This window comes from Leptonychotes weddellii, chromosome 15 (assembly GCF_054177405.1).
Source record: "Leptonychotes weddellii isolate Sample4059 chromosome 15, ASM5417740v2, whole genome shotgun sequence".
Classification (NCBI taxonomy): domain Eukaryota; kingdom Metazoa; phylum Chordata; class Mammalia; order Carnivora; family Phocidae; genus Leptonychotes; species Leptonychotes weddellii.
Window position 1 is genome coordinate 2,133,994 of NC_138383.1, and position 13,902 is coordinate 2,147,895.

A 13,902-nucleotide genomic window follows, 5' to 3' on the forward strand; every position below is an offset into this window, starting at 1 on the left:
TATTGGGGAGGGCACGTACTGCATGGAGCACTGGGTGTTGTACGAGAACGGTGAAGCGTGGATCACTACATCAAAAACTGATGATGTACTGTATGGTGACTACATAACATAAAATAAAATTAAAAAAGAAAATTAATATACAGTGGTGCCTGGCTGGCTCAGTCTGTGGAGCATGCAATTCTTGATCCCAGGGTCCTGAGTTCAAGCCCCATGTTGGGTGTAGAGGTTATTTAAAGAAATTTAATTTATACCAATTGTGGGAAACATGGAAAGTACCAAGAAATATACAGAATTTTTTTTTAAGATTTTATTTATTTATTTGAGAGAGAGAATGAGAGAGAGAGAGAGAGAGCACATGAGAGGGGGGAGCGTCAGAGGGAGAAGCAGACCCCCCACTGAGCAGGGAGCCCGATGCGGGACTCGATCCCGGGACTCCAGGATCATGACCCGAGCTGAAGGCAGTCGCTCAACTGACTGAGCCACCCAGGCGCCCAAGAAATATTAAGTAACACCACCATTCAGAAAAAAACACTGGTCATATGTTAGTCTTTTTTCCATGTGTGTTTTGCACGGTGGAAATTGCTCTTATTTACGTGAAATTTTGAATCCTACTTTCTAACGTAACAAGGGAAAGAAAGCATTTCCACATACGAAGGAAAACTGGTTTTAAACATCATTTTAACACGTGCCACACAGGTGGGGTGACTTGCAGTCCTGCCCCTCGCGATGCCGAACAACCCGGTGTGCAGCTTTGTGTGCTTGGTTGGATGAAGCCAGAAGGGAGACTTACCAGTTTATAGGGCAGGTGCAGGTCATTCTCCAGGGCCTTCCACAGTTCTTCGAGATGCATCATGAACTCGTCAAATCCTGCACTCACATCCAGCTTATACAGCAGCGATGCATAGCCCTGCACGGCGTCGTGGAAACAGGCCACCCGGTCCACGTCGATGTCATTCTCCCCCGCGGAGATAGAGGCCAGGTCCACAAATACCTTCAGCTCGTTGATGCCTTGGGGCGAGGAGAGACAGGTGAGCACCTGGGGGCTCCAGGATGATCCCACACTCAGACCTCAAACAAGAACACTTAGGCTATAAATGGATAGTGATGGATTTTTAGGGTCTGATCCACTTTCTGCTTTTAGTACAAATCTGGGGCCGTGTTTCCTTTGCTGTTGATGTTGACACCACTGGCCAACGCCTGGTTTTACAAAGCAACAGCAACATCCGGACACGGCACAAGGCTTCTGTGCACTTTGTCGCGTATAAGCCACACAACATCGCTGTTTAATACAAAAAGAAATGGGCTCAGCTGGTAAATGCTATGTTGACATTAACTACAAAGAAATGGAGGTAATTCTCTTTGGGCTACTTACTGATCAAAGGATGTGCATCAAAGTGGGCCAAGGAGGCCACAGTCGAAAGTACTGAGCATCCGGATGAGAGACAGCACCCCCTCCCTGCATACCAGTAGGCCTGCCGCCCCTTTCCTGCTTCTTCCACCTGTCTTTCTTACCTCTCCTCCCCGCCGTGCAACCCCTCTGCCAGAGGCAGGACAGAAAAGGCTTCCAAGCTCTTGGCCAAAAAAAGAAGTGCACATAACACTGATGAGCTGATGTAATGAAATCTCTTCTGTGGACAAGAGCTTACCTTATTTTCTAGTTAAAATCAACCAGGGGAAAAAGCTAAAGGGGACAAGATTTGTAAGAAAATGATACCCAACTGTTCACAGCAAGCCTCCAGAGTGGGAGCAAAAAGTAGCCAAGGGAAGTTCTTATGCTGGAACATATGAAATACTGCCCTGAGGCCCATTCTACCAACGATCGAGGAGGCACACACTGCACAGCTACGGAAGGGATGCAGACAGCACGTCTGTTCTCTACACAGCTCGTGATCAAGGGGAGGGACTGCCTGTAAGTTTATGGAACCCCCCGTGAGCCATCTCAACACTCTCTCCCGACTCCCAGCAACCTCAATGACCAGCTGTACCTCCGAGAGCCTCCCGGACCCAGCTGATGAACTCCTTGCTCAGGGACAGCTCACTCAGACACTGGGACCGGGTCTCACTGATGTCCTGCAGCAGCTTGTTGGCATGGATAAGCTGCTTGCTGATCCGCTCCAGCTTCTCATGGTGATAGACATCAAAGTTGTCAGTCTGCAAGACAGAGCTCTACTGTGGGCTGGACCTGGTTACCTGGAACCCTGGAGTCCAAGCAGCAGCACTGACCATCCCAAAGACCCCGTCCCACTCTTCCTGGACTTGCAGCAGCTAAAGGCAGGTGCACGAAGCTCCTGACCGGGAGTTGGGACGCTAGAGCCCCCACTGCCGTCTCCCCATCGATCCACAGTAGCTACTATTCCTCCATACCTGGCAGTCCGCAAAGCAACTTACGCAAGAACTCTGCCAGGTGCATATTGTTATTTTTCCTATTTTATGGGTAAAGAAGCGGAGGCCCAGAGCAGTGACCTACTTGAGAACACGCTGCTGGGATCTAAGCCTAGGTGTGCATAATTCCAAATGTTGTGCTAAATTTTCACCATCTTCACATCTACATCATCACATAGATCACGGGATACCTTGTAAATCCTCGCCTGAAGGAACACAAAGCAAAGTCCCTGCTTCCTCACCATAGCAGAGGCGGCTTACTGTGTACCACTCCTTGCCAGCACTAGCAGATGTGAACGCAGAGGGGGCAAAACAAACCCAGCTCCTGCCTCTCCAGCCTCTCTCTAGCCTGATGAAACCCGATGACTCATTCCAAATCCTTGGCTACCAGAAGAGGGTCACTGCACATTCCCAAATTCTTGTCCCTCATGGCCACCTGAGAAAATGCTCACTCGCCAGGAGTGCGTGCGCTGCTTATAAACAGGTAGAAACGACGCCCTTGGCGTGATCAGGCATCCGGCGAGATGCAACAAGAACTCCTGGGGGAAGCTGTGAAACCATCCTGTCCAGCTTCCAGAACCCGGAGAGCCCATGGGAGCCCCCCCACCCCCCACCCCACGGGTCCCTGGCAAATAACTTACAAAGTTTAATAAAGTGTGCAGAACACCAAAGTCACCGGTCAGGCCCAAATTCTCCTTGACCTTCAAGATGACCTTGGCTGAGCTGACAGCCTGGTTCAGGTGATGGTACTCCCTGATCTGCCCAACGCGATCCCTGATCCAGTCCCGTTGGTCGCTGGGGTCCAGGACACACATAAGATGGAGTTCGGTGTCGAGGTGGCTATAGTTATTCACAAAGTCCTTGAAGGTGGTGTCGACCTCCTGAAAGGTGATCTCTCCTGACCTCAGATCCTCATATAGTTTCATAAACCTCTCGAAACAAGGGAGAAACAGATATCCATAGGCCTTCTCAGGCTGAAAAATCTGCCTTTCCAGCTCTTCCTCGGGCTCACTCAGCACTTTTGCGGCGTCTTCCCAGAAGACCTGGAAGATGTGGCTCTCCTTTAGCTGCTCCACCTTTTCGGCCATCTCCTGGACTTGGGGGCTCAGGTTGTAATGCGTTGTCCTCTTCACGTCCAGGGAGCTGGGTGACAACCTCACTGTCACGGCGTCCCTCAGTCTTTTACTGCCGAGATCTTCCAAGTGTCTTTCTGCCATCTCTTCCACATCCACTTTGAAACCATAAAGAACATCAGAAGTCAAACCTCTACTGGCCACACCACTGTATTTTATTTTCCACATGCCTACTGTCCTTGCTGCTCATAAGAAAACTCACGTGAACACACTGGCTGGCATTTCTCCTCACTAAGAACCCATTTATCTCCCTACCAGCCCCCACCCAACTCCCAGCTTGTTCATGAATTTTCACAACAAAGCAAGCACGGTCACTTCTGGGCAGGGATGACAGCATGGACACTGTCTGCTTCACTCCCTCCCCACATCCCGCACTTCAGGGCCAGAACAGACATGGTCTTGGAAAAGTCATAAGCCAGCTGGGCTGGGAGGAGCAGAAAAGGGCGGCGGGGGGCGGGGGGGGCGGCGGGAGTTGAAAAGCAGATGTGCAGCAGTGGCCAAGGCCAAGCTGGGCCCCAGGACGTGGAACCCCAGCCCGCAGCAGGGAGGCTGGGAGTCAGCCAGGCTCCTGACACAGGATTCCCAGCAGCATACACACTGGTTGTATGGCTGCTGGAGGTAGGGAGCTGGTGAGGAAGTGAGGAGGCCTGGCTTGAAAGGCTGGAGAAGAGGTCCGACTTTCTTGCCCACCCCATTCTAGATAGCAGGCCAGCCGCCCTTTCCACACCAGCAAGGGACAGCTGCTAATGTGGAGGGTGCTCTGTGGCCACCAAGCTGGCTAGCCCCAGAGAAGACCTAACGTGTCCACCACAGGGCTAGCTGCACCACCCTCAGGGTCTTCCATGGGTTTGCTGGGTCCCCCTCTTTGTACAGACAGAAAAAGAATTCCCAGACATATGTGAAAAATCTTTTACATGAAAGACAGATATGAAAACATAGCAACATAAAGACGACTCGGAGGAAACCGGAAACTCTGGGAGTAAAAGACCAGGAAACCTCTAGGGGTGCCTAGGTGGCTCAGTTGGTTGAGCTCTAACTCTTGATTTCAGCTCAGGTCATGATCTCAGAGTCCTGAGATCGAGCCCTGTGTCAGGCTCCACACTCAGTGGGGAGTCTGCTTGGGATTCTCTCTCTCCCTCTGCTCCTCCCCCTGCTCTCTCCCTCTCAAGTAAATGAGTAAATCATAAAAAAAAAAAAAAAAACAAGAAAGAACTCTAAACCAAAAATGCCAATAATCTCAGAAAAATAAGACACTACAGTTGTGAACAAGAACAGGATAGTATAAAAAAAGGTCATTCAGAGAAAAAGTTGCTCCCGTAAATCAAATATTCGTGTGAAGTGAAACGAAAAACACAATGGAAAGGTTGATGGTTATGTTGCAGAAATTTCTCCGAAAGCAGAGCGGAAACCAAAGAGACAGGCAACAGAAGAGGAAGTTAGGGAAGTTCGATGGCCACCCCAGGAGGTCTGGCACCCAACGATGTGCATTTCCATGAGAGAAAAAACTAACCACTTAAAGAACTCAGGAGAATTGCCCAGGAGTCAAGGATGTGGATTTCTGGACCAGAAAGACCCATCCCATTATGTCCAGTACGGTGGATGGAAACCAACCCTGACCAAGGTACATCATTATGAACTTTCAGAAGAGTGGGACCAAAAAGATCTGGAGAGCCTCCAGAGAGAGTAAGCATGCCACACACACAGGATCAATAGTGAGAATCGCATGTGAATTCTCAACAGCGACCGGGACGGTGCAGCAACATGTCCAAGATCCTGCAGGATTTCTGCTCTGTAATTCTGCCTGGCCCAGGCGTTACCCTGGCACAAGGGCAGACATCCTCAGATGCGCAAGGATTCGAGATGTGTTCCCTCTCTCGGGAGTGAGCAGGGGACAGAGAACTCGCTCCACTAAAACACAGGAGTGAAAGACAGGAGAATCACGGGGTCTGGGAAACAGATCTAACTGGGGAGAGATGTAAAGGAAACCCTTAGGATGGCGAAGGAAGATTCTAGAACTACAGCCCTCCAGTCTGGGGAGAATCCTTCTGGAAGATCTAACTGATTGTTCTGTAAGGAAATCCACACAGTTGGTAAAGAGTCAGGGGTTGAATTGAAAACAAAGCATAGGAGAAGACGGGAATTTTAATTCCAGAGACAACAACGCTGGTGCAAGAAACATAAAACAACGATGGTCTATTTCACGGCTTGGTTGTGAATGGTGTATTTACACAGACGTGATCATAGACCTGAATGGTGATCTGACTGAAACCCTGACAGGACCGAGAATGGAGGGAGGCTGGAAGGGGTGCGTGTGTGTGCGGGGCCTGGAGAAACAGAGACCCAGCCCTCATGTTCCACGGGGACTGATGCTTCAGCCTGAACGGTGAAGGGGACGTCTAGGTGCGCCATGCAGGGCCAGGGGGATAAATACCAAAAAGAATAAGGAGGTGCGTGCGTGTGACTTGCCTCCCCCGAGGCTGCCGTGTGACTCGTGTTCACTGTCTGGTCCTCTGACCCTTCCCCCCTGGGGGTCCCTCAATGTCGTTTGTGTTAACTCTTAGGAGTATCACCTTTTATCAGATGTTTCACCTGCTCACACAACCTCAGGAGACTGTCCACACATGTCTTCTCTCTCTTCAGAAATTTCAGCTCATCCTTTCTCCAGTCCAGCACTTCCTTCATGTTGTGCTTTTTCTCTTGGGGTAAAAGACCTTTTCTCTCTGGAAGAAAAAAGGAACCCAGTAGAACAAACAAGCAGAGCCTTTTCCGTGCAACTGTCTCCTCCACATCCCTTTGAAGATGCTCCACGTTCACGGCTACGGGGAGGGACAAGGGGGCTGTGTGCCCAGCCACACGGGCAAGATGCCTATGAGCTCGGCCGCGTGGAGAGAGACAGAGCGGGTCTTACTGCGTCACCATCTTCTCACTTTCCCACTGTTTTCCGGAGCATTAGAAACCATCCCCTCTCCACTTACTGACAGGAAGAGCCACTCATCGTAAAGATGACAAATGTCTCCCCTCTACAAAATACACAGGCAAGTGCAGTCATTGCCCACTAACCTGAAGCCCAGACCCCACTCGGATACTTACTTATCTGCCAGATTTCCAGAAACCGATCTGTGCACTTCGTGATGAGCTCCAGTTGTCCAACTAAAATGGTGCCATTCAGGAGGTCCCCACTGACTTTCGTGAACACAGAGTCGGCGATAGCCAACAGCCTCTTGCTGTCCTCAGTAACACTGGCTAATATCTTCTCATTGGTTCCTGATGAGGTGGATAACAGAGTTAAAATGGTGGGTGCCCGCTTCTCCCCCCGATTCTGAGAAGCACGGGGGTCGGTCCCCAACTGCCTCCTCATTGTTCTGCCCCCACTTCCACACAAGACAAGTGAAGGTCACTCTGTGTCTCCAGATGTGCTTCTCCCTTCACTCGATTCTGCTTTTGCCTGGAAAGCTTCCCAATGACCTTGTTCACGAAGAGGACTCCTCCCGTGGCGGGAATCAGCCAGGAGAGCCACATTGCTCGGGGTTTTAAAACCTGGGGCCCCCTCAGCATGCTGAATATCATTCTTTTTTTCTTTTTTTTTTAAAGATTTTATTTATTTATTGGAGAGAGAGAGAGTGAGAGAGAGCATGAAAGGGGAAAGGGTCAGAGGGAGAAGCAGACTCCCCACCGAGCAGGGAGCCCGACATGGGACTCGATCCTGGGACTCCAGGATCATGACCTGAGCCGAAGGCAGTCGCTTAACCAACTGAGCCACCCGGGCGCCCTGCTGAATATCATTCTTAAACCACTTGTCTCCTCTGCGTGCCCCCAGCTGGAGAATCCGTGCAGGGGAAGAGTGGCTGCACTCGAACCCAGTGAGGGTGACCCAGATGGTTTTAAGGGGGCGTTTTCACAGCACGTGGAAACAGAGAAACATCAATGTGAGGGTTTGGTTCTCTGCACATCTTGGCTCTCTGGCAAAATTTTGAATTTGAATTTTAAGATCAATCTAGAAGGCAAGAGTTTTTAAATATATTTAGTTCAACCACCAGAAGTTTTCCCTCCGAGTAATTTTAGGGTTGCACGGCATGATGAGAAGACCAGATTTCTCTGTGCCATTAAAAGCACACGCACCAGCTTTGTTCATAATTGCAAATTCCTGGAAGCACCGATATGTCCTTCAGTGGGTGAATGGACAAACTGTGGTCCATCCGGACGATGGAATATTATTTGGTGATAAAAACAAAGGCGCTTTGAGCCACAAAAGACATGGAGGAAACTTAAATGCACATCACTGACTGAAAGAAGCCCATCTGAAGAGGCCAGAGACTGTACGACTCCAACTGGAGGACATTCTGAGAAAGGCAGAGCTACAGGGAGGCGTGGGGGAGGGGTGAACAGGTGCAGCGCGGGGCATTTTTAGGGCAGTGAGACTATTCTGTAGGATATCCTACTGGTGGACACACATTGTACATATGTCCAAACCCACGGAGCGTACAACACCAACCGTGAACCCTAACGCAAACCGTGGACTTCAGTTAACAATTGTGTCAGTATTGGCTCCTCAGTTATAACCAATGTCCCACGCCACATTAAGACATTAATAGCAAGAAAAACTGTGTGTCGGGGGCAGGGAGGTACAAATATGTGAACTCTGTACATTCTGCTTAATTTTCCTGTAAATTTACAGCTGCTCAAAAAGTGTCTATTAATTTTAAAAAACACAAATGTAATCTTTTCAAGTGAGTAGCTTTCAATAATGTACATTAAAATCCCACATCCATGATCTTACTTTATCCCTACCACACCCACATGCAAGGAACTCAGCTTTTTTTTGGCTGTCCCTGTCATCTGATGGAACAGAGACTCCAAAATCATCTCACTGGGATTTTTAGTTCTAAATCCAGTGCTTTCCCCCAAAATCTGAATCTGACGACTTACAAACTGTAATGTGATGTTTTGGGGGCAATACATATCTCCCCCTCTTTGATCACAAAATACTCAGGCGGTGCGGGGGTGGGGGCGGAAGAAACAGATGGTACTTAGTCTTTGGTCAAAAATCGACAATATAGGATCGGACATTGACGCTGATCCCAGACTAACAGAGGGGTTTCTCCAGCCAGACGCACGTGGGTTTGAATTTTAGTCCTTGATACTTATCCCTGAGACCTTGGGTAAGTCACATTACACCCCCATCTGAAGAACAGGGATCTTCCAGGACTGTGTCAGGGAACCTATGTTGGCACGGTAGCTGGGGCATGGCCAGCATTCAGAGAAGGGTGGCTTTTGGGGTTAGTGGGATTTTTTTTCAAAGGTTTATTTTATTTATTTATTTGACACAGAGTGAGACAGCAAGAGAGGGAACACAAGCAGGGGGAGAGGGGGAGGGAGAAGCAGGCTTCCCACTGAGCAGGGAGCCCGATGTGGGGCTCGATCCCAGGATCCTGGGATCATGACCTGAGCCGAAGGCAGATGCCTAATGACTGAGCCACCCAGGCACCCCTGGGGTTAGTTCTTATTCACAGTGTAGGATATTCTGAATCCCCCTGGGTTCCTCCATCAGGTCTGCTTCCTTTGTCGAACATCAACACATCCTAATGAAGTACCAGGTCATAGTCTGTTCCCCTACCCCGGGGGTCGGGCAGACACAAGCAGACAGAGCAAGCGTTCCCAGCACCCCACACAGACGTACCACACAACCTGAAGAGATGCTTGATGTCCGGCCATGTGAGCAGGTGCTTTAAAACCTCATCCAGGTCATCCACGGCCTCCCCGTTGTTTCTCGGCCAGGACTTAGTGATCACAGCCGACACAAGAGTGCCAAATTTCCGCAGGTCATGAGAAGAGATTCTCTCAAGAATACTGGTCTGAGACTATAAGATAATGAACAAAGAGAGAGAGATGGAGGAGGGTTTTTTTTATTGGTTTGCTTTTGAATAACATAATAAATCTCTCATCCAATAGCACTCCAGAAATCCTTTGTGAATAGTTTAACAGAGTCTCAAAAAAAAGCAAGAGAATAAAATACTTCACTTTTTCCAAGACATTCCCGTTTCCCTGTGTGTTGACTCCTCATATGTGACGGGTAGCAGAGACATGGAGATGTGCACTCGCATACACACAGCTGTGGAAACAGGCGCGCAAAGACACACACAGACGCGCCTACAGGCCACAGCCCCTCTCCTTCTGGCTCACCGTCACTTTCTATGTTTTTCCTGGACTTACCATGAAAAACACCAACCCTAATAATATGTGTAAACCATTGGTAAACACACTCTGTCATAAACCCTAACTCTAAACTGTCATTCTTTTAAAGCCTGTCTACACACAGCACATATGTTTCAATTCTCCACCAAGAGATAAAATGTCCTCCCCCTTCTTTAGGTTCAAAGTTTGTACAAAAAGTTTTGGTAACTTGTAAAAAAAAAAAATAGGGTTAGTTTATAAGAGATACGTATAAGGAGGCTCATACACCGTGACCAAGTGGGATTTATCCCCAGGAGGCAAGGTTGGTTTAACATAAAGAATTTGTTAACATGGGGCCGCGGGTGGCTCAGTCGTTAAGAGTCTGCCTTCGGCTCAGGTCGTGATCCCGGGGTCCTGGGATCGAGCCCTACATGGGGCTCCCTGCTCCGCGGGAAGCCTGCTTCTCCCTCTCCCTTTGCCCTTGCTCGTACTCTCTCTCTCTCTTTCTCTCTCTCTCTCGGAAATGAATAAACAAAATCTTAAAAAAAAAAAAAAAAGACTTTGTTAGCGTGATACATCGTATCTAGGGAAAAGGGGGGGAAATCACAGGCTCGTCTCCGGCGACGCAGAAACCTTCCACACAACATCCCATGCCATCTGGGATAAATCTCCCAATGAAGCAGGAACAGGAGGAGCATCCTCGACCTGACGGAAGGCTCGTGCGGAAAGCCCCCGGCTAACCAACGACGCGCTCAGGGTGAAGGACCGAGGGCAGCCTCCGGAGATGGGGAGCCACACGAGGACGTCTGCCCCGGGGCTTCGAATCAGACCAATTAACAAGAACAAGATACAGACGCACCCGGATCATCCGGGTCGGAGAGGAAGAAGTAAAACTACTCCCAGCAGCTATGACTGGATCTCACGTACAGAAAACCCTGGAGCCCGAGGCTGTTCCTAAGAGGCCGTGTGTGCGGCAGAATCACTTCCCGCTTTGCGAGAAGACCCTCCCCCCAAGTGAGTCGACAGAATCTTTTCAACTTCGTCCCTTCTCCCCCGTAAATGCTCCGCCGGCCTGTGGAGGGTTCCGGCGGTAACACAGGCCCGCAGCAGTGACCCGCTCGCCCTCCGAGCTCACCCGTGAGCGGCTGGGGCTGACAGCGCGGCATCTGTAGCAGCAGGGAGCTGGGCGGCATCTCAGGGAGGCCGTCGGGGACACCGACCTGCAGAACCCTTCCCCTAGGCCGGGAGGCGGATGCCCCGTGCCCACGCCTGCGCTGGCAGCGGGGCCCAGGACCAGCGGGGCTCAGCAGCCGGCCCCCAGCTCGGGATGTCAAGACCGCGGGGAACCCAGCCGCGTCCCCGGGCGAGAGGGGTGGCTCACCCGGCAGGCTGAGCTCACTGCTTCAATGACACACTTCTCGAAGCATTTCGACACGCTGTCCTCTAGGCCTGTGGCATCCCAGTGGGGGCTGCAGAAGGCGGTGATCTGGACGAGAGGCTTCTCCTGCGAGAACAGTGAGCGCTTTGGGGGCTGCACTCTTATTCACACTCTGGGCAGTAAGAACATTATTCTCTACTTTCCCCACACTGCAGCGGGTCCCCATTATTCCACCTTCCACCCCGCACTGACCGTGTCCCCCGCGGGGCCCCTCTAACTGTAGCCATGACACAAACAAGACTCCCAGTTCAGAGTCTCCCTTCCTACCCTGCAGAAAAAGCGCCTGGCCCCGCAGCTTGCAAAAACAGGTAAATTTTGGAAAAATAAGTGATTTCCCCTTGTTTCTACTTCTCTAAAAAGCATCATTTAATAGTTACATATAAACATCGCCTATCATGTAAAAACAAACCCTAATTTTCCTAGGGTCACAAGCTTTAACTAAAAACGAAGAACACTTGTTTCCTCATGTGTCACTGGGTTAAGGCTTCTGTCACCAACAAGCCACTTGGAGCTACTGCATATGGGGGGCTTTACTCCCCATACCTAGGGTTTCCCTGGTGGCAAGACCCCGTTCCCTTCTTCTTCACTGGAATATCATCTTTGGTCAAAGATGGATCAAAAATGCAAGGTCATACTGACCCAATGCCCTGCGCACACTAGGGCGATCCATTCAAATGCACCGTTCTATCTGTAGGTTGTTACAGATGGTCTGGCTTCATCAAAATGCCCCCTGAAAAGAACATCCTGACTTCTGGTACCTGTTTGATTCTCCCTTCCAAGTCTCCCATCAAGAACTCCTTCCAGCCATACTCCACGGGGAAGCTTATTTCCGCCAGCCGTCTCCAGACCTGCAAAGCCCACATGTCAGTGACAGCCACATGACAACTAAGTGCCATGATGAATTCTATGAAAAAGGAAAGACTATTATGGCAGTTCCAGGGGCGATGGGCACCTGGGTTTTGAGCCTGTCGTTGTCCCTGGTGAGCTGTGTCAGTGGCGAGTCAGAGCCACCCACCCCAGCCTTTGAGAAGGAAGGGCCCTGACAGGACCAGGCAACCAGGAGGGTCCTTCTACCGTGTAACTGGTTTTTATTCTGAAAGTATTTCTCTCCCTTGCTTTATTTCAAAAGCCTTCGAACATACAAGAACAGTTACAAGAATGGCCCAATGACACCCGTATTTCTTCAGCTGGATTCCCCAGGTGCTAATACTCAACAGCTACTTCCTCTCTTGTGCTCTCTCTGTAAGAAGCGCTTCCTCTGCAGAACCACTGGAAGAGGAGAGGTGCAGGTACCACGCCATGTGGCCCTGAAAGACTCGGGCAGGCATCTCCGAACACCGTGGCCCTTCTGCTGCACGATCACGATCCACGTGCCACACTCAGGGCACTTCATGTCAGTGGGACCCAGTTCTCTGATGGGGGCGCTGTCCACACTCTGCTGTCCTGTAGACTGTCTCTCGACCTGATCTGGCTCATAATTCTCCCGGGAGGAGATCCAGATTTGACGTTTTTGGGCAGGAGCACTATGAAGTTGAGCCATATTGAAAATGTATTTTTGTAGGTCAGGCAGGGTCGAGAGTCAGCACCTTCCCACAGCTCGCCTGAGACCTCGGGAGTGCTGTCACATCAGAGACGTGCAGAAGGAGGCCATGAGACCCCTGTCCCGTCAGGGCTGACGGTCAGGGCTGCCGGATTTCTCTTCTCCTTTTCTCCTTTGCATTAAATGGTCATCTGTGGCAGGCTACGCTGGATATCCTGCTCCTTCACACTCCTACGCACTGAGTTCACCCATGGATGAATCTTGCCTAAGTCCATTACTCCTGCCGTGTTATAGAATGAAGGGTGTTTTTTGTTTTCTTTTGTTTTTTTAAGAAGGCTCCATGCCCAATGTGGGGCTTAAACTCACGACTCTGAGGTAGAGACTCACTCTATGGACTGAGCCAGCCAGCTGCATTCTTCATTAAAAAAAAAAAAAAAAAAAAGGACAGTCAGTTAAGCATCTGGCCCTTGATTTTGGCTCAGGTCATGATCTCAGGGTCATGGGATCGAGGTCTGAGTCAGGCTCCACACTGGACATTGAGACTGCTTAAAAAAAAAAAAAAAAAAAAGCAGCTTTCCTTTCTCTCCCCCCCTCCTTTTTTTCTATAAACAAGTATCAATGACTTGTAATCCAGTAATGGTGTTACTCATTTGGATGATCAAATTGTCCTAGATTTGGCTAACTGTCCTTCAGACTAGCTTCTGTGTCCTTTTTTAAACATGTGGGATAACTTCCAATTTATAGAAATCCTGCAAAGATAAGACGGTTCGCATGTATGCTCAACCCAACTTCCCCCGAAGTTCATGCCTTCCTTGGCCTCAGTAGGGCTATCGAAGAGCCTCAGTAGGGCTATCGAAGCTAGGGAACGGGCACTGCTAGAGCAGCATGAGCTACGGACACAGCTCATCTCCATCCCAGGGTCTACTCTAGGATGCCAGCCCGCCATCACTCCAGTTCCCACCACTGGCCCCAGGCTGGCGCTGCACTCTTCCTGCTGCCTCTGGAACCTGCTGTCCTTCCAGAAGCACAGGTTTCTTCGTGGGGCTGATATTTAGCAACAATGCCTGGCGCTCCCACTGTGCTCCCGGGCCTGGCTGTCCTGATTTCTAGGCCTTTCAGTGGAGAGAGCTGGGAGCCACTACAGCTTTCTGGGTCATGAGTTCACACCAACACCGCTGGCCCCTTGCCCTTTGCCGCATCTCCCTTCCCCACGGTGAGAAAGAACTCCGGCTCCCAAC

General features: G+C 50.1%; 1 protein-coding gene across 1 annotated transcript in view; it reads right to left on the reverse strand.

Moving 5' to 3' along the window:
• The window catches only part of RNF213 (ring finger protein 213), a 94,959-nt gene that overhangs the window by 53,898 nt on the left and 27,159 nt on the right, over nt 1–13,902 (reverse strand). Inside the window, exons 11-18 of the mRNA XM_081805946.1 lie at nt 11,883–11,972; nt 11,068–11,190; nt 9,193–9,373; nt 6,606–6,779; nt 6,086–6,235; nt 3,024–3,613; nt 1,986–2,151; nt 791–1,008 (exon numbers count right to left, since the gene is read on the reverse strand). Of these exons, the coding sequence (XP_081662072.1) occupies nt 791–1,008; nt 1,986–2,151; nt 3,024–3,613; nt 6,086–6,235; nt 6,606–6,779; nt 9,193–9,373; nt 11,068–11,190; nt 11,883–11,972 (1,692 nt within the window). The remainder of the gene's footprint in view (nt 1–790; nt 1,009–1,985; nt 2,152–3,023; nt 3,614–6,085; nt 6,236–6,605; nt 6,780–9,192; nt 9,374–11,067; nt 11,191–11,882; nt 11,973–13,902) is intronic.